Below are 26,843 nucleotides of genomic sequence, written 5' to 3'. Positions count from 1 at the left end.
TATGATTCAGAAGGTCTGGGATGGGGCCTGAGATTCCGTATTTCAAACAACTTGCCAGATCATTCCAGTGCTGCTGGTCTGAGGACAACATTTTGAGAAGCGAGGGTCTCAACAACTTGGAATATAATGGTACTAACACTATCCTAAGTCTTATACAACAGCACTAACAACCCAGCCCAATGTCATATCAACATTTTGGCAAGTGTCATACTAAGCACACATATTGACCTAAGTCTTCTAAGTCTTTTTAGGAAGAGTTGAGGTTAAACTCAACTCTTTCTCGTTTTTCATGTGTGTTAGTATCTTTTTGTACAAACATATAACTGCATCCACACTAATTTGGAGGCTAGTGATTTTGCATTCTGATTCTTACTCAACCAGGTCAGTTTATAGAGACGATATATCCAAAGTTGCTTCCAACAATGCACCTGAGCTTCTGCTACTCTGTCTAAAGGTCCATTGCTAAATTAAAGCAATCCTCCAGTGAGCTAAAGTCCTAAGACAAACTATTACAATGTTTCGTTCATTATTTTAACAAAGATTTTTTGAGCACTCATATCTGGCAGTCACTGTTTTAGGTACAAAGACAAGTGCCTTCTCTCATGGAGCTTACATCTTTCTGGGACCAGATATATATATATATATATATATATATATATGAATAAATAAACAAGAAGAACTTCATATGCCAAGAATAATAGCAAGAGGTGAAAGAGTGGCAAGGTGGCTACCATGGATTGGGTGGTGAGAAAAGGCGTCTTAGAGATGATATCATTTAGTCTGAGATCTGGATTAGAAGGAAGAAATCATATATAGATGACAAGGGAAAAAATGCAGGTAGAGAAAATAGATGGTACTGGACCCTGAAGCAGGAAAGTGCTTAGCATGTTCACAGATCAAAATGGTTCTTAAGCTGCCCTAGAGCATAATGAGTGGGGGTAGCGGGTGGTACACACTGACAATGAGGAAGTAGGAAAGGGCTAGATCCTGTTGGCTACAGACGTCAGGGTAAGAAGTTTAAATTTTATTCTAAGTGTGATATGCAGCCATTAGAGATCCTTGACATCTTTGGATTTGTTTTAGAGGTAGAGTCCAGAAAGCTTGCCTTCATACTGAATTACTAGGTATCTAGAATTACTTTGATTTTTTGGGCTTTAGTAATCAGTTGGGTGTTCAGGCTATTTACTTGGTTGGGGAAAGTTGTAGTGTGGAGGACGTTTGAGGGTAAAAGGCAAGAGTTTCATTTAACCATGGTAAATTTGAGATTCTGGCTAGACATCCACATGTAAATGCCAAGACAGCTGTGGGAAACAGAGTCCTGGAGAACTGGCTAGCTATTGGAGCTGGAGTGAAAGAACCTAGGTGGTTACTAGGGCAGACCCACATCAGATGTCACACTTACAGATTGATTAGAGAAGGCCAGCCAAGGAATTTGAAGAGTTGCCAAATAAAGAAGAGGAAGAATAAAGATGTGGAGTCTTGCGAGCTCTAAGAAGTGGTTCAAGGAGGCAGTAGTGAACCATACCTGATGCCACTGTAAGGTCATGGTAGATAAGAACAGAGCATCCATCACCTGCCAAATTTGGCAACACAGAGATTACTGGTGACCCTGACAACAGTGGCTGTAGAGGAGTGATGGGGAAGGAAATCTATCAGGTGAGTTGGGAAGAGAATGCTAATGAGGAAGTGGAATACTGCTTTTAGACAAATATCTCAAGATTTTATGTGAAGCGAGCAGAGTAAGAGCTGGAGGGAAACAAGAGATCAACTGTTTTTCACAGGAGATCCCAGGGCATATTTGTATGATAATGGGAATGAAGAGGGATAATATGATGATTCAGGAGTGAAGGAAGATATTGCAGGAGCAAAAACATTGAGACGGAAAAAGAGATTGGGATCTAGATCGAAAGCATTCGGATTGGTTTTTGATAGTTACATAGACACTGTCTTCATAGAAATAGGAGGGAAAGAAAAGAGACAGTATATCAACACAGGTGGTCTTGACATTGAAAAGATGAAGGGTTCCTATCTTCCTCCATTTTCTCTATGTTTGAGATCAAAAAGGTGCAACGTATTCTCAAGTGTAACAGCAATCTCAAGAACAGACAAGCCAACATCTGGCATGACCCTACCATAACTACAAAGGAAAACAAACAAACAATTCTTTGTGAAAGTGGGCAAGAGAGAGGCAAGTAGCTTCTAAACAGAGTAATCAGGGAGACAAAATGAAATGTAATATCCCCTACAGCATTTAAACCTTTCAAAATTCTTGAAATATGTCTTGTCATATCCCATTTCCCCCATTACCATTCCTGACTCTTAAAATACCCCCTTGCTGACAGCCTTCTCCCTATACCCTGACTCTCATTTGGTATGTTGACAATCTCTTTCATCCTCAAACGTATCTCCCCCATCAAGCCATTTCTGATATCCACCCAATGCCCCCAGCCCCCATCATTGGTACCTGTCTTGCCCTCCTTTGATTTCTCAGTCTTACTATATGACTTAGCAAAGTCTTTCCTATATTATAGTTTTGTACCCTTTGAAGGAAATAATTGTCCTGATTGCCAACTATGCCTTCTAAATATTTTTTTTTTGCTACTCTGACTCATGGTCTCAATATCAACTGCTCCCTTTTCCACACAGTTGTCAACTCAGATCTTTAATAGATTCCCATAAGAAGTCTAGTCTCAGCAAGCCTGAGTATGGTTTAAGCCAGTGCTGCCATTCAGTTGGGAGGATTTTAGGGTGCATGTCAATATCCTCCAGTAATGAGATACTGGTGAGGGCTAGGTCCCTTCCCCCATAATTGGTCACTATATGGGATGCTTCAATATATACATGTCTCCAACTGATTTCTACAACAAATACAGACCTGTATTCATGAGTATATACACAAAAGTTTTTACTTTCTTTGTGAGGTGGTAAAGCACCATCTCTCTGTTCTTTGAGGGACTTTCCGAAGGATTCTTCTGTGAAAGGGTTATTTGAGCCAAATATGACACTATGTTAGCAGCAAAATCCAGCCAATCTTCTAGTTGGAATCAGGCAACCAAATCTTCTACTAAGAAGCTGGACATAGGACCAAGCTATGGGCACCACTAGAAAGCAGTGCAAGGGTTTGGGGCTTGATAGATCCTCATACCTCATTCACTCAAGGGCAGTGGTGACCATATGGTACTTCTAGCCAATCCACATGTTTTGAATAACATTCATTTCACCAATAAAAAATTATTTCTAACATTTCTTGTGCTAATCCACAAAGTCTCTAGGTGTAGATTTAGATATGGAATGTTGACTGCTTATCACGGCTGCCTTTGAACTGTTGGCTCCTCATCATTGTCTCTCAAATGCTACCCTCTGGAGTATGTATTCTTTTCCAAGGCACTTCAAATGTTAGCTCTTCCCAGGGTATGGATAAAATTAAGCTAAACACATATAGCACAAGATTTAAATAGGAATGTTCTAAAGTAATTTGTAGATACACTAGTTAATGAATTCCTTCCTTCCTCCTTCCCTCCCCCTCTCTCTCTTTTCTGCTCTTTTTTTCTTGGTAGTCTGTACTGAAGAGTGATGGAGTCATGAAGAATGATCATATTTTGGAGTTCACAGCATTTCACTAAAAATTAAAATCCACAAACAATTCTTTTCTCCAAAATCCCTCCTTAGCCACCCTGCCACATGTGGCTCTCTTTTCCTGGATCCTGTTCCTTCCCTTGTGGAATTTTAAATTACTTTCGCTCATATTCCGCACTCCCTCAGTTCTTAAGAGGCAAACCCAAACACCAAGATTTTCAGGAAAACAAAGGCACTTAAAACATGTCCCCACCCCTTACTAAGCAATTTTTCTGAGCATTTTTCCAAAAAAATACAGTGTTCTCCTCAAGAAGAATGTTGGTAAATAAAATTTTCTCAACTGCATTACAGATTTAAGAATGAGAAATGATTCTTAATTTTAAGAATTAAAATTAAGCAAAATCCAAAATGCATCTTATCCCAGATATATACTCACTTACCCCACCCTATATGGAAGACAGTTAATCTTGACATGAATATAAATTCATGGATTCAGGGATTGCATTTATTAGATTTTTTACCTGCTATCCACATGCCCTGATCACTTCTTTTTTAAAAATTATTTCAGCTTTATTGAGATATAATTGTCAAAACTGTAAGATATTTAAAGTGTACATCATGACGATTTGATATGCATACACATTGTTAAAGGATTCTCCCCATCTAGTTAATTAACATATGCATCACCCCACATATTTATCTTTTTTTTTTTTCTGTTTTTGGTGAGAACATTTAAGTTCTACTCTCTTAGCAAAATACAGTGTTATCAACTATAGTCATGGTTTACATTATATCCTCAGACCTTATTCATCTTAAGCTTTCCCTATTTCCCCCAAATCCCAGCCCTTGGCAACTACTTTTCTACTCTGTTTCTGAGCCTGACTTTTTAAAAATTCCACATATAAGTGATATCATGCAATATTTGTCTTTCTCTGGCTTTTTTCACTTAGCATAAACCCTCAAGATCCATCCATGTTGTCAAAAATGGCAGGATTTCCTTCTTTCTCATACCTGAAGGATATTCCATTTTATATATATACCATGTCAGCTTTATTCACTCATCTGTTAATGGATGCTTAGGTTGTTTCCACACCTTGGCTATTGTGAATAATGCCTCAGTGAACATGGGGATGCAAATATCTCTTTGATATACTGTTTTCATCTCCTTTGGCTATATACCCAGAAGCTGGACTGATGGAGATCAAACTTTTCACTTCTTTTTTTTTATCTTTGACTTTACGCTTTTAGAATTGTAGGGCTCAGCCTAAGGTGATAAGAATAACATGGAGAGATTTTGAAACTACCCAAAAAACCTCCCCTGACCTTCTAATCAGCATCTGAAAGGTGACACCAAAAATCTGTGTTTTATAAACAATTTCCAGAGGTAGTTTTAGCACCTGGCCCTGATTAAGCTATTTAGCACCAGAGGAAAGCTCTAGTACCAAACGAAAGAGACTTAAGGTTTTGCGGTGACTATAAGAGTAAATCTGTTACTTGCTCCTTTAGCAGCTTCCTTCTAATCACTCTCCCAGGTGTCCACAGCACAATCCACAGTGACAGCCAGGTTTGTGCTCATCTGCACATTTGTCACTTTATTAGGTGTCACCCTGATCTCGTTATTGTCCCCCCTCAGGAGCTGGTCAGCTGTGCTCAAGAATAGGTTAGCCCCTTTCTATTCAGAGGGTCTCAGTTAACATGCCTGTGTCTGGGATTCTGACCCTTAATAGGGAAAATCGAACTTTGCTAACTATCCGACTGCATAAACAAGTGGAATGATGCACCATGACTGTTTGGGCAACTAGGTGCTGCTTGCCTAGACTGTGGTGATTTCATCTTTGAAGTTTTCCTTCAGCCACAGACCTGGGGACTACTGCTTGGTGAGTGATTCACACACACAAAATGAGGAATGCAGCTCAGTACATTTCTTCTTCCATGGCTGTCTCATTTGTTTCAGTACCATGGTCTAAGTTTCTCCTTACCACACAAGATGGTCCCCTCACTTGATTAGCTAGTTTGATATGACTTCACACGGGTGTGGGTGCTGTGTCACACGTTAAATGTCTCCACATGTGCAGGGAGCCAGCCTGAGGCAGTGGCACTATCTCAGACTTTGGAGCCAGCTTGATCTGGGTTCAAATCCCAGTTTTGCCACTTAAAGTGCTGTGGCCTTGGGCCAATGACCACCTTTGACTGAGATTTCACTTGGTATCTACAAAATGGAGATAATAATAAAATGATAACTGCCAACGGAATCTAATGGAATTAAATAACATGATGTTAGGCACATATGTTAGACACGATACAGGCTTATTACTCTTTTGGCTCCCCTTACAAAGGACGGCAGAGTCCACATCACGCCCCCTACCTTCTTTTTATCTTTCTTCCTCAAAGGAGAACACAAATAACAGTAATTACTAGGAGAACTTCATGAAAATATCCATTTCTCCACCCCTAGATCAACCCTTTTTTAAATCTCCAACTTTTTCTCCCCTCTCTTCCTCCCTCAGTGACTTCCCTGAGTGTCTCTAAGATGGTGGACTCAGGTGAGGCAAGTAAGGTGTCTAGGGTACACAGTTTAAGGAGGTGCTCAATCTCTCACCCAATCCTGGAAGCACAAGCTCCCTCTAGTATTGACCTGTTGGGGATTTCACTTCCCTCAATTCATCGTGTGCTGCACTGAGGACAACCATTTCCTTTCTCCCAGTAGTTTAGATATAGTTTAGATTAATCAACAGTAGAGCTCAGGCAAGTTTTCTCACTGGGGTGAATATAAAAATACAGGTCCCTGAGCCCCATCCCAGACCTTTAAAGGTACAATTGACGCTTGAACCGCATAGCTGGAACTACGCAGATCTGCTTTTAAGCAGATTTTTTTTCAATAAATAGGTATTACAGATATTACATGATCCATGGTTGGTTGAATCTGCCAATGCAGAATCATGGCTATTGAGGGTCAACTGTAAGTTATACACAGATTTTCAACTCTGTGGGGGTCAGTTTCCCTAATCCCCATGTTGTCCAAGAGTCAACTGATCACTACCCTGTCTGCACATTATACTCACAGGAAGCCTAAACTCCACCTCCAGGGATTTTGGTTCAGTTGATCTGGGGTGGGGCCAAATAGGTAAGTTTAAAAAGCTTTCTAGGTGATTTTTATAGATGATTAGGGTCAAGTCACTAAAATATGGTCAACGAATCTGCTCCCAGGTGATTCTTACACACACTACTTAAAAATCTACTGTCTTCTTGTTATACTCTCCAGCTCTGGAATAAGACTCAGGTTCAAATCCTTACTTACATGTGTAATGCTTACATTTGTAATAATTTACATATATAGTTTATATATATGATATAGTCTCTGATTTCCAGTTGCATGACCTTGGGCTACTTACTTAACATCCCTGTGTATCAGGAGACTATAAACAGCATCTAATAAGTATATTATGAGGATTCAATGGAATATTGCATGTAAAGTGTTTAGCAGAGTTCTGGTATATAGTAAATGTTTAATAAATGTCAGCTGTTATAACTATACATAGTAGTAGAACTTTAATAAAGGTTGAATTTCCTGTATTCTTTTCCGTTAGAATTTTTAATATACTTATTATTTTTAAAAAATAGTCCAACTTGGCTCCTTAAATGAAGCAAAATATCTTACTTGTGTTTGTTTCTCCAGCTTTTAGCACAGTGGCTGGCATACATCAGGGGTTCAATGTATGTTTCCCAAATGTGTAAATGAATAAATTACCAGGTAATCTGTATTTGCCTTCACTCTCAAAGTAATCATGTCCATGTCTCAAGATTGTAAAAACCTCACTGACCATGGGGCCATTCATTCTGTCTCCAAATGTGGCGAACCTGCCCATGGCTCTAATCAAGAGCAGACTTGATTTACGAGGCCTGTGGAATGAGCCAGGGAGGTGGAATCCTCCACCAGTGATTTGTTTATCGCTGAATCCCTGAAAATCGAATAGGAAGGGAGAGGGAGGTATGAAGAATGACTTAAGAACTACTCCCCATCACATTTGTTATGAGGTCCTTTCACTCTGGCAGAGTATGGCTGTCTGTTGCTGCTAATATGAAAATTCTAAAATTGTTACAAAAACACATGGCAAGTCCCATGCCTGTGTCTTCTACCTGACTGCCACCAGATCTTGACAGTGATGGAGGAATAAGCAGCCTGGATTTCAGGGGCTTAATTAATAAACTCTTATGGGCTGTGCTATAACTGTAATACTCCTTGGTGAATGACTGTAGTATATAAAGCAAAATGTGTTTCCTCCATTTAGTGGATATTGATCAAACGGTTTGTTTTAAAGTATTTAGACTGATTTGGTTCTTTGTCTTATTTATTCATATCTATACATTAATTGAAAGCCCAACAGCTCAAAAGGATTGTATTAATTTGATCGCCCTCTACTGGCCATAAAGTGAAGTACTGCCTGTTTTTGACCAGGTCCTAGAAATACTACAACTATTTTTAGAAAGTACTGGGATTTTAAACTCCAAGCTACTTTCTATTATAAGTATAGTAGAGAGACCAATCTAAACTAAACTCCAAACCATCTGTCTTATTTTTGAATATTCTAGCTACTTAAAGGAGATCATCTGATTTAATATAGTTGGTGATTTATGAAGAAACATGGCCACGAACCAGAAGACCTGAGTGCATATGGGCCTGTCTTCTCATCTGTGCAAGGAAGGTTGGGGTAAGACAGGCCCAAGACTCCTTTTCATTCTTTCCAACTTCTGTGGTATAGAGACTACACCCCAGGTTAGGAGCCCAGTGCCCTGAGGTCTAGTCCTGATTCTAACTTTTACTCTTGCTGTAAAGTAAACAAAAGATGTGATGGAACCTCTAGAGCTCCTTTGAATTCTGATGTTATTTATGACCTAAGTCATACTTAAGCCTCAGCACATATAAATGACAGGAGAAATTGTCAGAAGGATAATTCCAGTTAAAATCCTTGAAATTTTTTTTTTCCTATGAAAATTTTCCAAAAAACACAGGGTTTATCCCTTATATAGCCACTTATACTTATAACTAAAACTATTGTCTCCACATGAACAGTTTGAATAAACCCTAACATTTGTATTATCCAGAATATAGGGGAGGAAAAAAATGCAACACCAGACTCTAGATGCGTGTTCTTATATTTTGAAAAAATGAAGTAAAGAAGCCTTCCAAGTTTGAGGAAGAACAGCTTCCTCTGAGTAATACATAGAAACATTTAGAAAAAAGCCAAACTGCTTCCCTCTACAAAGTAGACCTACAATATAATCAGCAACCTTTTGCTTCCATCAGTTTGTGCTGGACTCCGCAGTCCCTGGTCACGGTGCAAAGGACACATTAGCTTAGACAAGGTGAGCACAGCGTAATCCCCAGCCTTGAAACAAATGCTAAGAGTATTTAAGAAAGTTAGAGCAAGGCAATGCTGAAGAATGTCTTTTTCTACCACAAGGGAAACAGGAAATGCCACATAAATCAACATAAATCATTCGTTGACTTAGCAATGATCTGGCCTAGTGAAAATTCACCAAGTTACAAGAATTAAAAACAAAAATCGTAATTTCCTTACACTTAATTAGCCATTTATTCTACCAGGCATTTTCATTGCATACTTGTTAAAACACTGGAAAGGGGTTGATAGGAGCATCATTAGCCCACTTTGTAGATGAAATGGAAGAGATTATGTACCTTGCTTACAAAGACCAAATCACACAGATAATAAATACTATTTAAAATCATTATGTAATGGATTTTCCAAGAAAAACATGCAAATCATTCTAAAGTTGTTAGGGCTGTATGTATGTGTGTGTGTATGTATGTGTGAAGACATACATACTACTATTAGTACTAGTATTATAGTACTATACTACTACTGTATACTATTCTCTACTATTTCCAAGGAGAGAAGAAGAGAAATAAATCATGGATTACTAGGGGAAAACCAGAGCAATAGGTTTAGGAGAAGAAATCTTTGAGTTTGATTCTTCACTTACTTCTCAAAAACAAGAACTCTATTCAATGTGAAGATTACCTAGAATGTTGACTGAGTGTTCCCCACCTAAAAGGCACAGACCCTGTGTGGAGAACATCACAGGAAGCCATAATCCCTCCCCAGTTTATTGCCTAGTTGGGGAACAAACTATGAGGATTAATGCAGATTAAATTCTGTTCTCTATGAGGCCTGGGGAAAAAATGCCAGCTTTTAGTTCCTAGGGGGCGGAAAGTAATAGAGTAGAAATTTTATGTAGGTCACATCCAATCTCATGAGCATGTCCTTAAAAAATCTATCAGCTCTAGTTCAACATATGCCCCCAATCCTGTCATTCTCTCCATCTCTACTACTACCATTCTAGACTAGTGGTCTAAAAGATGGGAATAGGACCACTGATGTTTCATGACTTTCACGTGGCCAATTTCAGAGAAGGGAATATCAAAGCAGTGTCCCCTTCCTGACTATTGAAAAATTTGGAACGCTGTTCTGTGGTCCCATGCCTCCCTTGGTATCACAAAAGTTTTATCTACAACAGGCTTATGAAGGAGTTCATACAATATAACTATAATTCAATCTTGTCCACATGACTATTCTTCAAGTACAAAGCTTGAAATATACCAGATTAGATACCAGCATGAGCCAGATGGAAAAATTGAGAGATCAGCATGGTCTCTGTGTAAGCATGTGATAAAATCTCTACAAAGAGTCATGCTTTTCAACTGGATGTGAGCTCTCTCCTCTGAATCCCCATAACCTTTCCTGTATCTCTCTGATAATATTTTTGCATTTTCTTTCCCTGCCTAATGAACTGTAAGCTCCTGTGGGTGTATGGAGCATGCATGATCATGTGTCTTACTCAACTCAGGCACCTGGAAAGAATGAGGCCTATGGAGTCTGACAGACCTGTCCCAGAAAGCTGGCTCTATTAACTGTGGGACTTTGAGACCTTAATTAACCACTCTAAGCCTCAATTCCAACAGCATTACAGTTATTGTAAAGATCAAATGAGATAATACGTGTAAATTGCTCAGCCAACACCTTGCCCCTAATAATTTATGCAATAAGTGATAGCTCTGTGTCTTAGGTTGGGCTCTCTAGAGGTAAAATCTGAGATGAGGATTTAGGTGCCTATGATTTAATTGAAGGAGAAGTCTCAGGAATAAAAGAATGAGGGAAGTAAGATAGGGCAGCAGGAAGAGTTAAGTTGAAATCTAGCTTCAGCAAGGTCCCATGGGGTGCTCTGGAGCATAAACTGCACCAGAGTTGGATCCACATTGGAATGGATCCAGCCCTTTGTACACTCCCCTCATCGAAGCCCTCCATGTCAGTCAATCATTGGCTATAGGCTGCCCCCTGGGGAGTGGGGAGGAAGACATTCCCTCCATGTCCAGGCAGCTCCCATTTGGCTGAGGACAATTCTCTGGAGAAAAGGGCAGCCATGAGCTAATTAGCAGCCAATATTCACAGCAACCATGTAAGGGCAATTTGGGCAGGGCACCAACAGCACTACTACATTATTATTATTGTATTTGTATCATCTCATGTCTAGATCTGAGCTTTTGATATGACAGTGATTCAATAAATAGTTATCACGTTGAATTAAAGGATCCAAATTATAGATAGTATGCAAAACCAGTATGAGTAGCTCAAGTCTCATCCACAGGTCTAAGAGCTTTGGAGGCAGCTCTCCCATTTCTTCCCTTCATTAACCCTCTTAATTAATTACCAAGGCTACACAAGGTTATAGCATGTCCCAAAATTCTTTGCCACACTGATGTCTGAAGCTGACTTAACTGTGATTTTCCTTGCTTCCCTCGTTTCAGAGATTTTTCTGACGTTAATTACACCTACACTTACATCCAAATATTTCATTGTGATGCAGATTATACTTGTAAGTGCATGAATTATTCTGAGGGCAAAAGAAATTAATAATGTTTCACCACTCACTGTGACATGTTTCCAAGCACGTAAATGACAGATGCACTTCTAAATGATGTACTTTTCTTCTCTTTGACATGTAGGACCCAGATTTAAAGAGATAGAAGATATAAAGGCACCTCCTTCTGGATCTACTGATATCAAGCTTGGACCTCCATCTCTATCAGCAAACAGATGAATAAGTAATGTGCTCAGGTCCCAGTATCTGCTCAGATTAGATTGTATCAGCAGCCTTACACTCTGAAACACCATTAAAACAAATCCCCAAGCACCCAAGGAGGGGAGGGGAGGAGAGAGCTGGGCTGGTCATCAGTAGGAGTAGGAGGAAAGTATTTTGTAAACTGTAAGATGCTTCATAAAAGTTAATTATTAGTATTAATATTAATTCTTCTACCTTCAACCTATGTTCAATGCTGTCCAGATCCCCTGACCCCACATCCCCTTCTGAATTAATCAGCCCCTTCCAGAGATTTTGTTTCTGTTCTAGTAACTGGGGTCATACAAAAAGGAGCCCAAGCAGACTGAGTGACCAGCTCTTTTCTTGAAGTTTCATCTAATACTCAATCTATTGGTAGGGACAATTTGAATTCAGAAAACAAGTCCAAGCAGGTGTTAGGAGAGCCTTAATAGTAGCCTCATCATATGGAAAGGAAACAGAGATTATGGACACCATAATCACCATAATGCCGTCAAGAAAGTGAATGCCTGACAACCAGTTGCTGAGGTTGGAAAGATTCGTGTTGTGAAACAAGAGGATCTGTTGCCGTAATTCACCAGATTTTATTTTAGTTCTACCAGAATGATGAAGTATTTGAAAAAGGAGGAAAAAGAAAAAAAACAATACTCACTATTTGGTATGGGTAATCCAAAAAATAATTAATCCCTCACATGTAAATTCACAGTAAAGAAAAAAATGACACTTTAATTGTAGAAGGGCAAATAGTTGAGCTCTAGAGTAGAGGCTGGCAAACCATGGACCAAATTTGGCCCTTTGTTTTTATAGATAAAGTTTTATTGGAACACAGACATGCCTACACATTTACGTATTCTCTAGGACAGCTTTTTTTTGTTGTTTTTTTTTTTGCGGTACGCGGGCCTCTCACTGTTGTGGACTCTCCCTTTGCGGAGTACAGGCTCCAGATGCGCAGGCTCAGCGGCCATGGCTTACGGGCCCAGCCGCTTCGCAGCATGCGGGATCCTCCCGGACCGGGGCAGGAACCTGCGTCCCTTGCATCGGCAGGCAGACTCCCAACCACCGTGCCACCAGGGAAGCCCTCTAGGACAGCTTTTAAACTACAGTGGCATAGTTGATAGACGAGACAGAGACTATCTTGGCCCACAAGTTTCTACAGTCAAACTGCTTAGGATTAAATACTGGCTCTATCACTTATTAGTTGTTACTTGAGAAAGTTCTTCAATATCATTATCATAAGGAAATTAACACTACTTACCTCATAGGGTTGATGTGAAGATTGAATGAGTTAAAATATTGAAAGCACATAGAACAATCTCTAGAATATATCAATGAATCAATAACTCTTAGTTATTATTATTACAAACACCAAGATCAAACCTCCTCCCTCTCCTCATATGTCATTGGCTCTTCTGCCAACAGGACCACCTAGACATGTTTCTGCCCTTTCCCACACATAAATAGGAATACCTTTCAGACATAACTTACTGTGAATGCAGACAGATCACTTTCTAGGTATTCCCAGCAGCCATGCAGAGGGGAAACCGTTTTTCTTTTTCCTTTTTTTCACTTTATTCCTAGAAGAAGACTTCAGTCACATGCTCATGTAGAGAGTTTAAACCTCCTTTCTCTGTATCCTACTAAAATATTCAATGGCCAGCCTAACAACTCCGATAAAATAAGAGGTTTGTCTTCCCAACTAATAGTGTTTTCTCACCTCTGAAATCAATTAAGGGCTCTGAAGACACTGTATGATTCGGGGACTGTGGTTTAAAACACCAACCCTGAATTCCTAAGAGGGCTTATTAGAGCATACAGATTAGCTGCTCAAGATGCACAGAGAGCCCAGCCTCTGTAAGATAGGAATGAATGGTAGGAGGTAAAATTAGTACAAGTTATGAATAACCCACTTCCTTGAAAAACACAGATGGATGAATGTTTTCTCTCTTTCTCTCTCCCTGATTCTCTCTCTCCCCGTCTCACTTTCTTTCCCCCTCTCTTTCTGTCAGTGTTCAATAATAAAAGGTCAGTGTTGTGAGTAAAAAAATATATATTCATACCATTATGTGTAAGGCATTGCCCTGGGGGCCATGGAAAGAAACCTATGAGGTATGATTCCTGTCCTGGGGAGTTAATAATCCACTTGGGAAGACAAGCCTATGAAAACTTAAATAATAATTAATGAACTCAAAGACAGTACAAGACAACAATGGTAAATATACAACTATGTAGTAAGTAATTGCTAAATGCTTTCTTCAGATAGTTAGCATTATAGAAATTTTATAGGAGAATAAGATCCACATGACATGTAAATTTGTTAACCAAAACAGGAGAAAATGGCCTTTCTACTTCCTCGTATTGAATATAAAATGCCAAAGTTAAATACGTGTTTATATTTCAAGTGAGTAATTTAAGGTGTTTTAATTTAAAACAAACATTAATTAACTATCTTCCTAGGGTAACAATATTTGTTAACCAGCCACTGAACATTGTTTTCTAACTTCAGTTGAAATGTTTTTGGAGGAAATGTGAAGGTTGAACCAAGAGAGTCAGATGGAAATTAGGACATGTGGTATAGTGAATCTTTGAGAAGAGGACAGCTCCCACAGTGAGAATATGAGAATGGAATGGGGTCCTGAACAGAGTCAAATAACTCAAGAGCTAATGCATATGAATATATCAGAACTCAGAGAACAGCCCCCCAGAGTCAGCACGAATGAGAAGAAGTGGCTGAATTCTAGAAAGTTCTAGAAAGACCAATCTGAAACACCTGCAAGTGAGTCTCCTGAATGAAGCTTCTCTATCATATTCACCAATTCACTGGAGACATCCTATTTCCTAGGTACTTAGGGAAAGGGTTTATTCCCAGATATGCCACCAAATTCAAGTTTAACCATACACCCAGATTTCTGTTCCTTTGAACTACTGAAGCTCTAAATTTGGTGAGGCAATGATCTGCTTGTCTAAATAACATAACATAATGGTGAAGAATGTGGCTCTGAAACCAAACTGCCTGAGTCCAAATCCCAGTTCTGCCACTTATGATTCTGAGCAAGTTACTTATACCAATGGAAAGGATAATACTACTTAATTCATAGTGTTGTCATTAGGGCCAAATGAGTTAATATATCTGAAGCTTTTAAAACCATCTGTAGTACATAGTTAGCACCTAGTAAGAATAAGCTGCCATACCCTGTTATTTAAATCCTCTATTACTTAATCTTCCAGTTATGAGAACAGCCCATACATCCTTCTCTGGGACCAATACTAGCCCTATAAAGGGGACTGTAACAAGATAAAGTTTATCTGCATATCTTATTCCAACCCTGGTTCCACCAAGAGGACCTAATTTTAGTACCTTGATCCTAACGTTATCCTTCTACTTAACAGGTCTTAATTTCAAAGCACCCTGATTTTTCTCTGTTGAGTATGCTGACTCATGTCAGTCATTCTAAAGACTAGACACAGTCTTTACATCCCAGTCCCCTCCTGCTGCTTGGTTCCTCTAATGCTATGCTCTGCCTCCTTCTGGGATCTTGTATGTAACAGGACTGCCCAGGTAATGACTACATGGCTACCTATATATCTCCCACTGTCCTGTTGAAACTTCCCACCATTACCTTCTAGGACTCCAAGAATCTGACTGGTTTCTACATCTTCACATTTGTGGTTTGACATCTAATCCATCCAAGTGCTGTCAGAGTTTTCCTTGTAGCAGGTAGATTCAAAAGACTGGACCACCAACTGTTCTGCAAATATTATGGTAAATGCCTGAGAGTTTCTTCCAAGCATTCTCAAAGAATTTACTTTCTCTGCATCACTTTTGGTCAGTTGGTTTGAGAAAATGAGAAAACAAAGTTTCTGCTATTTATTGGCAAAACTGTGCAAAAGCATTAAAATAGGGAGAAGACAAAAGTGATATGGAAAATTGCTTCAAAAAATAGGTCTGCTGCTTAGCACACAAACTAAACTAATAGTGTATATACAGAACAAAGTTGCTAAACAGCTCTTCCATAAATCACTCTACAAAGCTTAGGTATCTGGAGCTATAAACTCATTCCACGATTTTCACTAGAAGGAGATCTTCATTGAAAAAAAGAATTGCTGCCTCTTGCTGGACATCCTCCAGCAATCACATAAAAGAGGAAAATATTGAGGGCATTCTTGGCTCTCTTACACACACACACACACACACACACACACACACACACACACATCCCACATATACGACAGGAAAAATAAAATGCTGGATATTAACTTCCAATCACTGTTTAGAAGGCACCAGGTCTATCACACTTGCAACTCAGAACACAAAGCATGAGTTGTCTTGCAAAAAGAAAACCTGTATCCCAAACAACACTCCTGGCCTTGCTACACACTTGCGCTCCCCTCCCATCCAACAGCCTTTAGGAACCTATAGGCAAGGAGCTAGTCATTAAGAGCCTTGATCTACTCACTCCTTCCCCTCCTCTGGTGCATCTTCCAGAACATAACCTTAATTATCATAGCATTGGGATCAGCAAACCAAAATCCCTTCCACAGATACACTTCTTACTGGCTTTTATTCTGTAGCAACTATCTGTTTATGCACCCCTTAATCAGGTGCAACCAAAACAGTTAACAACCCAAAAGCAGTTAACACTTTTGGAGAGGGAAAATACAAAGAAAAAGTTTAAAAAAAGAAAAAAAAAAAAGAGCTGCAGAGTCAAATTTGTATAAAGAACCACAGATGCTGGTGACTAAGGTGATGAAAATAAAGCAGATTAGGCAAAATTTAATTTGTATCAAAACAGCAGCCAAGGAAAACAATATTTTAATGCAATATTTTGAAAAAGCAAAGTTAATGCAAAAAAAAAAAACACTGTGAAAAAATATCCCAATTTTAAATAGGAAAGAAATTCAAAACAATTAACAACATGACAATAAGTACATACCTATCAATAATTACTTTAAATAGTAATGGACTAAATGCTCCAACCAAAAGACCTAGGGTAGTTGAATGGGTACAAAAACTAGACCCAAGTATATGCTGCCTAAAATAAAATCACTTCAGACCCAAAGACACACAGACGGAAGGTGAGGGGATGAAAAAAGTATTTCATGCAAATGAAAATGAAAAGAAGGCCAGGGTAGCAATACTTATATAAGACAAAATAGACTTTAAAACAAAGACTGTAACAAGAGACAGAGAAGGATATTATATAATGATGAAAAGATCAAACCAACTAGAAGATATAGTGATTATAAATATATATGCTCCCAACATAGGAGTACCCAAATACATGAAGCAAATATTTACAAACATTAAGGGAGAAATTAATGGTAACACAATAATAGTAGGGAAATTTAGCACCCTGCTTACATCAATGAACAGATCATCCAGACAAAATCTCAGTAAGGAAACACTGGCATTAAACAACACATTAAGCTAGATTAACTTAATATATAGAGAGATAACATTGCATCCAAAAGCAGCAGAATACACATTTCTTTCATGTGCACATGGAACGTTCTCCAGGACGTATAACATGCCAGGCCACAAAACAAGTCTCAATAAATTTAAGAAGACTGATATCATATTAATCATCTTTTCCAACAACAACTCTATGAGACTAAGAAATCAACTACAAGGAAAAAAAAACTTCAAAAAACACAATCACATGGAAGCTAAACAATACACTACTAAACAACCAATGAGTCACTGAAGAAATCAAAGAGGAAACAAAAAAGTACCTGAAGACAAATAAAAACAATGATCCGAAAATTATGGGACAGAGCAAAAGCTGTGTTCTGAGTTGTAAGAGGGAAGTTTATGGCAATACAAGCCTCCCTCAGGAAACAAGAAAAGTCTCAGATAAACAACCGAAATTACATCTATAGAAACTAGAAAAAGAATTAAAAAGCAAAATCCAAACATAGTAGAAGGAAACAAATGATCAGAGTAGAAATAAATGAATTACAGACTTTTAAAAAGAATAGAAGCAAAATCAATGAAACTAAGAGCTCCTTCAAAAAAATAAAATAAAATTGATAAACTTTAGTCAGACTTATCAAGAAAAAAAGAGAGCAGACCCAAATCAATAAAATCAGAAATGAAAAAGAAGTTACAACTGACACACAAAAATGCAAAGGATCATAAGAGATTACTGTGAATGCCAGTTAAACAGACTACCTAGAAGAAATGGATAAATTCCTAGAAATGTACAATTTCCTAAGACTGAATCAGGAGAATATAGAAAATATGAACATACCAATTACCAGTAATGAAATTGAATCAGTAATCAAAACACTCCCCACAAACTAAAGTCCAGGACCAAATGGCCTCACAGGTAAATTCTATCAAATACTTAAAGACGAGTTAACACCTATCCTTCTCAAACTACTCCAAAACTGAAGAGAAAGGAACACTTCCAAACTCATTCTACAAGACCAGCATCACTCTGATACCAAAACCAAAGATACCACACACAAAAAAAAACTTTACAGGCCAATATCACTGATAAACATACATCTAAAAATATTCAGCAAAATATTAGCAAAACAAATTCAATAAATTAAAAGGATCCTACACCATGATCAAATGAGATTTACCCCAAGGATTCAAGGATATTTCAATATCCACAAATCAGTCAATGTGATACAGATTAACAAATTAAGAATAAAAATCATACGATCATCTCAATAGATGCCAGAAAAGATTCTGACAAAATTCAACATCAATTTATGATAAAAATAATTTCAACAAAGTGCATATAGACGGAACATACCTCAACATAATAAAAGCCATATATGACAAGCCCACAGATAACATCATACTCGATGCTGAAAAGCTGAAAGCATTTCCTTTAAGATGAGGAATAAGACAAGGATGTCCTATCTCACCACTTTTTATTTTTTTAACATCTTTATTGGAGTATAATTGCTTTATAATGGTGTGTTAGTCTCTGCTTTATAACAAAGTGATTCAGCTATACATATACATATATCCCCATATCTCCTCCCAATACGTCTCCCTCCCACCCTCCACATCCCACCTCTCTAAGTGGTCACAAAGCACCAAGCTGATCTCCCTGTGCTATGCAGCTGCTTCCCACTAGCTATCTATTTTACATTTGGTAGTATATATAAGTCCATGTCGTTCTCTCAATTCGTCCCAGCTTACCCTTCCCTCTCCCTATGTCCACAAGTCCATTCTCTATGTCTGCACCTTTATTCCTGTCCTGGCCCTAGGTTCTTCATAAACTTTTTTCTTTTTTAGATTCCACATACATGTCTTAGCATATGGTATTTGTTTTTCTCTTTCTGACTTAACATCACTCTGTATGACAGACTCTATGTCCATCAACCTCAATGTAAAAAACTCAATTTCGTTTCTTTTTATGGCTGAGTAACGTTCCATCATATACATGTGCCACGTCTTCTTTATCCATTCATCTGTTGATGGACACTTAGGTTGCTTCCATGTCCTGGCTACTGTAAATAGAGCTGCAATGAACATTGTGGTACATGCCTCTTTTTGAATTATGGTTTTCTCGGGGTATATGCCAAATAGTGGGATTGATGGATCGTATGATAGTTCTATTCTTAGTTTTTTAAGGAACCTTCATACTGTTCTCCATGGGGCTGTATCAATTTACATTCCCAGCAACAGTGCAAGAGGGTTCCCTTCTCTCCACATCCACTCCAGCATTTATTGTTTGTAGATTTTTTGATGATGGCTGTTCTGACTGCTGTGAGGTGATACCTCATTGTAGTTTTGATTTGCATTTCTCTAATGATTAGTAAGGTTGAGCATTCTTTCATGTGATTGTTGGCAATCTGTATATCTTCTTTGGAGAAATGTTTATTTAGGTCTTCTGCTCATTTATCAATTGTTTGTTTGTTTTTTTGATATTGAGCTCCACGAGCTGCTTGTACATTTTGGAGATTAATCCTTTGTCAGTTGCTTCGTTTGCAAATATTTTCTCCCATTCTGAGGGTTGCCTTTTCATCTTGTTTATAGTTTCCTTTGCTGTCCAAATGCTTTTAAATTTCATTAGGTACCATTTCTTTATTTTTTTATTTTTATTTTTTTATTTTTTGCAGTATGCAGGCCTCTCACCACGGTGGCCCCTCCCACTGCGGAGCACAGGCCCCAGACGCGCAGGTCCAGCGGTCACGGCTCACAGGCCCAGCCGCTCTGCAGCATGCGGGATCCTCCCGGAGAGGGGCACCAACCCGCGTCCCCTGCATCGGCAGGCGGACTCACAACCACTGCGCCACCAGAGAAGCCCCTATTTTTGTTTTTATTTCCATTTCTCTAGGAGATGAGTCAAAAAGGATCTTGCTGTGATTTATGTCATAGAGTGTTCTATGTTTTACTCTAAGAGTTTTATAATTTCTGGCCTTATGTTTAGGTCTTTAATCCATTTGGGGTTTATTTTGGTGTATGGTGTGAGGGAGTGTTCTAATTTCATTCTTTTACATGTAGCTGTCCAGTTTTCCCAGCATCACTTATTGAAGAAGCTGTCTTTTCTCCATTGTATCTTCTTGCCTTCTTTATCAAAAATAAGGTGACCATCTGTGTGTGGGTTTACCTCTGTGTTTTCTATCCTGTTCCATTGATGTATATTTCTGTTTCTGTGCGAGTACCATACTGTCTTGATTATTGTAGCTCTGTAGTATAGTCTGAACTTGGGGAGCCTGATTCCTCCAACTCTGTTTTTCTTTCTCAAGATTGTTTTGACTATTTGGGGTCTTCTGTGTTTCCATACAAATTGTGAAACTTTTTGTTCTAGTTCTGTGAAAAATGCCATTGGTACCTTGATAGGGATTGCATTGAATCTGTAGATTGCTTTGAGTAGTATATTCATTTTCACAATGTTGATTCTTCCAATCCAAGAACATGGTATATCTCTCCATCTGTTTATATCATCTTTAATTTCTTTCATCAGTGTCTTATAATTTTCTGCATACAGGTCTTTTGTCTCCTTAGGTGGGTTTATTCCTAGGCATTTTATTCTTTATCTTGTATTGGTAAGTGGCAGTGTTTCTTTAACTTGTCTTTCAGATCTTTCATCATTAGTGTATAGGAATGCAAGAGATTTCTGTGCATTAATTTTGTATCTTTGTCCCTTACCAAATTCATTGATTAGCTCTAGTAGCTTTCTGGTAGCATCTTTAGGATTCTCTATAGATAGTATCATGTCATCTGCAAATAGTGACAGCTTTACTTCTTCTTTTCTGATTTGGATTCTTTTTATTTCTTTTTCTCCTCTAATTGCTGTGGCTAAAACTTCCAAAAATATGTTGAATAATAGTGGTGAGAGTGGGAAACTTTGTATTGACCCTGATCTTAGAGGAAATGGTTTCAGTTTTTCACCATTGAGAACGATGTTGGCTGTGGGTTTGTCATATATGGCCTTTATTATGTTGAGGAAAGTTCCCTCTATGCCTACTTTCTGGAGGTTTTTTTTTTTATCATAAATGGATGTTGAATTTTGTCAAAAGCTTTTTCTGCATCTATTGAGATGATCATATGGCTTTTCTCCTTCAATTTTTTCATATGGTTTATCACATTGATTGATTTGCGTATATTGAGGAATCCTTGCATTCTGGGGATAAACCCCACTTGATCATGGTGTATGATCCTTTTAATGTGCTGTTGGATTCTGTTTGCTTGTATTTTGTTGAGGATTTTTGCATCTATGTCCATCAGTGATATTGGCCTGTAGTTTTCTTTTATTGTGACATCCTTGTCTAGTTTTGGTATCAGGGTGATGGTGGCCTCGTAGAATGAGTTTGGGAGTGTTCTACCCTCTGCTATATTTTGGAAGAGCTGGAGAAGGATAGGGTTAGCTCTTCTCTAAATGTTTGGTAGAATTGTCTTGTGAAGCCATCTGGTCCTGAGCTTTTGTTTGTAGGAAGATTTTAAACCACAATTTCAATTTCACTGCTTGTGATTGGTCTGTTCATATTTGTTCCTGGTTCAGTCTCAGAAGGTTTTGCTTTTCTAAGATTTCTTTCCATTTCTTCCAAGTTATCCATTTTACTGGCACATAGTTGCTTGTAGTAATCTCTCATGATCCTTTTGTATTTCTGCAGTGTAAGTTGTTACTTCTCCTTTTTCATTTCTAATTCTATTGATTTGATATTCCTCTCTTTTTTTCTTGATGAGTCTGGCTAATGGTTTCTCAATTTTGTTTATCTTCTCAAAGAACCAGCTTTTAGTTTTAATGATCTTTGCTATTGTTTCCTTCATTTATGTTTCATTTATTTCTGATGTGATCTTTATGATTTATTTCCTTCTGCTAAACTTAGGGTTTTTTTGTTCTTATTTCTCTAATTGCTTTAGGTGCAAGGTTAGGTTGTTTATTTGAGATGTTTCTTGGTTCTTGAGGTAGGACTGTATTGCTTTAAACTTCTCTCTTAGAATTGCTTTTGCTGTATCCCACCAGTTTTGGGTTTTCATTGTCATTTGTTTCTAGGTATTTTTTTTATTTCCTCTTTGATTTCTTCAGTGATCTCTTAGTTATTAAGTAGTGTATTGTTTAGCTTCCATGTGTTTGTATTTCTTACAGATTTTTTCCTGTAATTGATATTTAGTGTCATAGCATTGTGGTCGGAAAAGATACTTGATACAATTTCAATTTTCTTAAATTTACCAAGGTTTTATTTGTGAACCAAGATATGATTGATCCTGGAGAATGTTCCATGAGCACTTGAGAAGAATGTGTATTCTGTTGTTTTTGGATGGAATGTCCTATAAATATCAATAACATCCACTTTGTTTAATGTATCATTTAAAGCTTGTGCTTCCTTATTTATCTTCATTTTGGATGATCTGTCCATTGGTGAGAGTGGGGTGTTAAAAGTCCACCACTATGATTTTATTACTGTCAATTTCCCCTTTAATGGCTGTTAGCATTCGCCTTATGTATTGAGGTGCTCCTAAGTTGGGTGCATAAATATTTACAGTTCTGATATCTTCCTCTTGGATTGATCCCTTGATCATTATGTAGTGTCCTTCTTTGCGTCTTGTAATAATCTTTATTTTAAAGTCTATTTTGTCCGATATGAGAATTGCTATTCCAGCTTTATTTTGTTTTCCATTTTCATGGAATATCTTTTTCCATCCCCTCACTTTCACACTGTATGTGTCCCCAGGTCTGAAGTGGGTCTCTTGTAGACAGCATATATACGGGTCTTGTCTTTGTATCCATTCAGCCAGTCTATGTCTTTTGGTTGGAGCATTTAATCCATTTACATTTAAGGTAATTATCAATATGTATGTTCCTATTACCATTTTCTTAATTGTTTTGTGTTTGTTATTGTAGGTCTTTTCCTTCTCTTGTGTTTCCTGCCTAGAGAAGTTCCTTTAGCATTTGTTCTAAAGCTGGTTTGGGGGTGCTGAATTCTCTTAAATTTTACTTGTCTGTAAAGGTTTTAATGTCTCCCACGAATCTGAATGAGATCCTTGCTGGACAGCGTAATCTTGGTTGTAGGTTTTTCCCTTTCATCACTTTAAATATGTCCTGCCACTCCCTTATGGCTTGCAGAGTTTCTGCTGAAAGATCGGCTGTTAACCTTATGGGGATTCCCTTGTATGTTATTTGTTGTTTTTCCTTCGCTGCTTTTAATACTTTTTGTTTGTATTTAATATTTGATAGTTTGATTAATATGTGTCTTGACGAGTTTCTCCTTGCATTTATCCTGTATGGGACTCTCTGCACTTCCTGGACTTGATTAACTATTTCCTTTCCCATATTAGGGAGGTTTTCAACTATAATCTCTTCAAATATTTTCTCAGTCCCTTTCTTTTTCTCTTCTTCTTCTGGGACCCCTATAATTTGAATGTTGGTGCGTTTAATGTGTCCCAGAAATTTCTGAGACTGTCCTCAACTCTTTTTCCTTTATTCTGCTCTGCAGTAGTTATTTCCACGTCACTTATCCATTCTTCTCCCTCATTTATTCTGCTACTGATTTCTTCTAGAGAACTTTCAATTTCATTTATTGTGTTGTTCATCATTGTTTGTTTGCTCTTTAGTTCTTCCAGGTCCTTTGTAAACGTTTCTTGTATTTTCTCCATTCTATTTCCAAGATTTTGGATCATCTTTACTATCATTACTCTGAATTATTTTTCAAGTAGACTGCCTTTTTAACTTCATTTGTTTGGTCTGATGGGTTTTTACCTTGCTCCTTCATCTGTTATGTGTTTCTCTGTCTTTTCATTTTGCTTAACTTACTGTGCTTGGGGTCTCCTCTACACAGGCTGCAGGTTCATATTTCCTCCAGGCAGCAGTGCCAGGGCCCAGAGGCCCTGCTGCTCCTCCTCCTCCTCCCCACCAGGCTGAGGCAGTGAGGGGGTGGTGGCAGTGGTGGCCGCAGCCTCTCATTACTTTTATTCAACACAGTACTCAAAATCTTAGCTACATCCGAACCAAAAAAAATTAAGGCATTCAAATTGATAAGGAAGAAGTAAAATTGTCACTCTTTGCAAATGATATGATAATATAAAGAGAGAAACTAAAGACACCACCAAAAAACTGTGAGAATTAATAAATAAAGTCAGTAAAGTTCCTAGATACAAAATTAATATACAGAAATCAGCTGCATTTCTATACACCAACAACAAATTATCAGAAAGAAAAATTAAGAAAACAATCCAATTTTCAATTTCATCAAAAAGTAAAATACCTAGGAATAAATCTAACCAAGGAGGTAAAAGATCTACACTCAGAATACCATAAAACATTGACTAAACTGATTGAAGATGGCACAAATGGAAAGATATACCATGCTCATGAATTGGAAGGATTAATATTGCTATAATAACCATTCTACCTAAGGCAATTTTCAAATTCAATGCAATCTCTATCAAAATACCAATCACATTTTTCACAGAACCAGGACAAATAATTCTAAAAGTTTACGGAAACACAAAAGACCTCAAATAGCCAAAACACTCTTGAGAATGAAGAACAAATCTGGAGGTATCATGTTCCCTGATTTCAAACTGTACTATGAAGCCACAGTAATCAAAACAGTATGGTATCTGCACAAAAACAGACACAAAGATCAATGCAACAGAATAGAAAGGCCAGAAGTAAACACATGTTTATATGGTCGATTAATCTATGGCAAAGGAGGCAAGAATACACAATGGGGAAAAGACAGCCTCTCCAATAAATGATGTTGGGAAAACTGGATAGCTCAATGGAAAAGATTCAAACTGGACTACTTTCTCACATCATGTACAAAAATAAGCTCAAAATGGATTAAAGACTTAAATGTAAGACCTGAAACTAAAAAAATACCTAGAAGAAAACATAGGCAGTACTTTAATGTGACATAAGTCTTAGCAATATTCTTTTGTATATGTCACCTCAGGCAAGAGAAACAACAGCAAAAATAAACAGATGGAACTATATCAAACTATAAAACTTTTGCTCAGTGTAGGAAACTATTAAGAAAAAGAAAAGTCAGCCTACTGAATGGGAAAATATATTTGTAAGCATATATCTGATAAGGGGTTACTATCCAAAATATACAAATATCCCATGCAACTGAACATCAAAAACAATCTGAGAAAAAAAGAGTATAGGACTTGAATAAAGATTTTTCCAAAGAAGACATACAGAAGGCCATCAGACACATGAAAAGTTGCTCAACATCACTGCTCATAAGGGAAACACAAATCAAAAGCACAATGAAATATCACGTCAGACCTATCAGAATGACTCTTATCAAAAAGACAACAGATAATAAGTGTTGGTGAGCATGTGGATAAAAGGGAACCCTCATACCTGTTGGTGGGAATGTAAATTGGTGCAGCCACTATGGAAAACGGTATGGAGATTCCTCAAATAATCAAAAATAGAACTACCATACAATCCAGCAATTCCATTTCTGGGTATTTTTCTGAAGAAAACAAAAAACACGGATTCAAAAAGATATATTCAGTAGTGTATATATGTCTATGCCACTCTCTCACTTCATCCCAGCTTACCCTTCTCCCTCTCCGTGTCCTCAAGTCCATTCTCTACGTCTGCATCTTTATTTCCATCTTGCCTCTACATTCTTCAGAACCATCTTTTTTTTGATTCCATATATGTGTGTTAGCATACGGTATTTGTTTTTTCTTTCTGACTTACTTCATTGTGTATGACAGACTCTAGGTCCATCCACCTCACTACAAATAACTCAGTTTCATTTCTTTTTATGGCTGAATAATATTCCATTGTACATATGAGCTACATCTTCTTTATCCATTCGTCTGTCAATGGACACTTAGGTTGCTTCCATGTCCTGGCTATTGCAAATAGTGCTGCAATGAACATTGTGGTACATGACTCTTTTTGAATTATGGTTTTCTCAGGGTATATGCCCAGTAGTGGGATTGCTGGGTCATATGGTAGTTCTATTTGTAGTTTTTTAAGGAACCTCCATACTGTTCTCCATAGTGACTATATCAATTTACATTCCCACCAACAGCAAAAGAGGGTTCCCTTTTCTCCCCATCCTCTCCAGCATTTATTGTTTGTAGCTTTTTTAGATATCCTTGGGTTTTTTGGGGGGGCGGTTTGTTTCGGTTTTTTTTGCGGTACATGGGCCTCTCACTATTGTGGCCTCTCCCGTTTGAAGCACAGGCTCTGGACATGCAGGCTCAGTGGCCATCACGGGCCCAGCTGCTCTGCGGCATGTGGAATCTTCCCGGACCAGGGCACGAACCCGTGTCCCCTGCATCGGCAGGTGGACTCTCAACCACTGTGCCACCAGGGAAGCCCTGTTTGTAGATTTTTTGATGATGGCCATTCTGACCAGTGTGAGGTGATACCTCATTGTACTTTTGATTTGCATTTCTCCAGTGACTAGTGATGTTGAGCATCCTTTCATGTGTTTGTTGGCAATCTGTATATCTTCTTGAGAGAAATGTCTATTTAGGTCTTCTGCCCATTTTTGAATTGGGTTGGATTTTTTTTAAAGCCTTCTTAAGTAAGACTTATGAAACTTTCTGAGTGAGACTTGTTCTCCTCTGTGCCCACAATGCCATTACTTAGGTAGCTTCTCATACCTCTCAGGATAAAGATGATTCTACATGACTTGTCAAGGTTCTTCCTGATCTGGCTCTTACTTACATCTTTCAGCCTTGCCTC

General features: G+C 38.0%; 1 protein-coding gene across 7 annotated transcripts in view; it reads right to left on the bottom strand.

Moving 5' to 3' along the window:
* The window catches only part of CA10 (carbonic anhydrase 10), a 638,759-nt gene that overhangs the window by 550,777 nt on the left and 61,139 nt on the right, over nt 1-26,843 (bottom strand). Inside the window, exon 1 of one of the 7 annotated variants that reach the window (XM_060289952.1) lies at nt 15,330-15,458. The exons of the other annotated variants lie outside the window; for them this stretch is intronic. Coding sequence (XP_060145935.1) covers nt 15,330-15,387 — 58 coding nt within the window. The 5' untranslated portion in view covers nt 15,388-15,458. Of the gene's footprint in view, nt 1-15,329; nt 15,459-26,843 lie in introns of those variants that run through there. 7 annotated transcript variants of the gene reach the window in all.

This window comes from Globicephala melas, chromosome 20 (genome assembly GCF_963455315.2).
Source record: "Globicephala melas chromosome 20, mGloMel1.2, whole genome shotgun sequence".
Lineage (NCBI taxonomy): Eukaryota > Metazoa > Chordata > Mammalia > Artiodactyla > Delphinidae > Globicephala > Globicephala melas.
The sequence above is the reverse complement of the archived record's forward strand: the minus strand, read 5'-3'. Positions and strand labels throughout refer to the sequence as shown.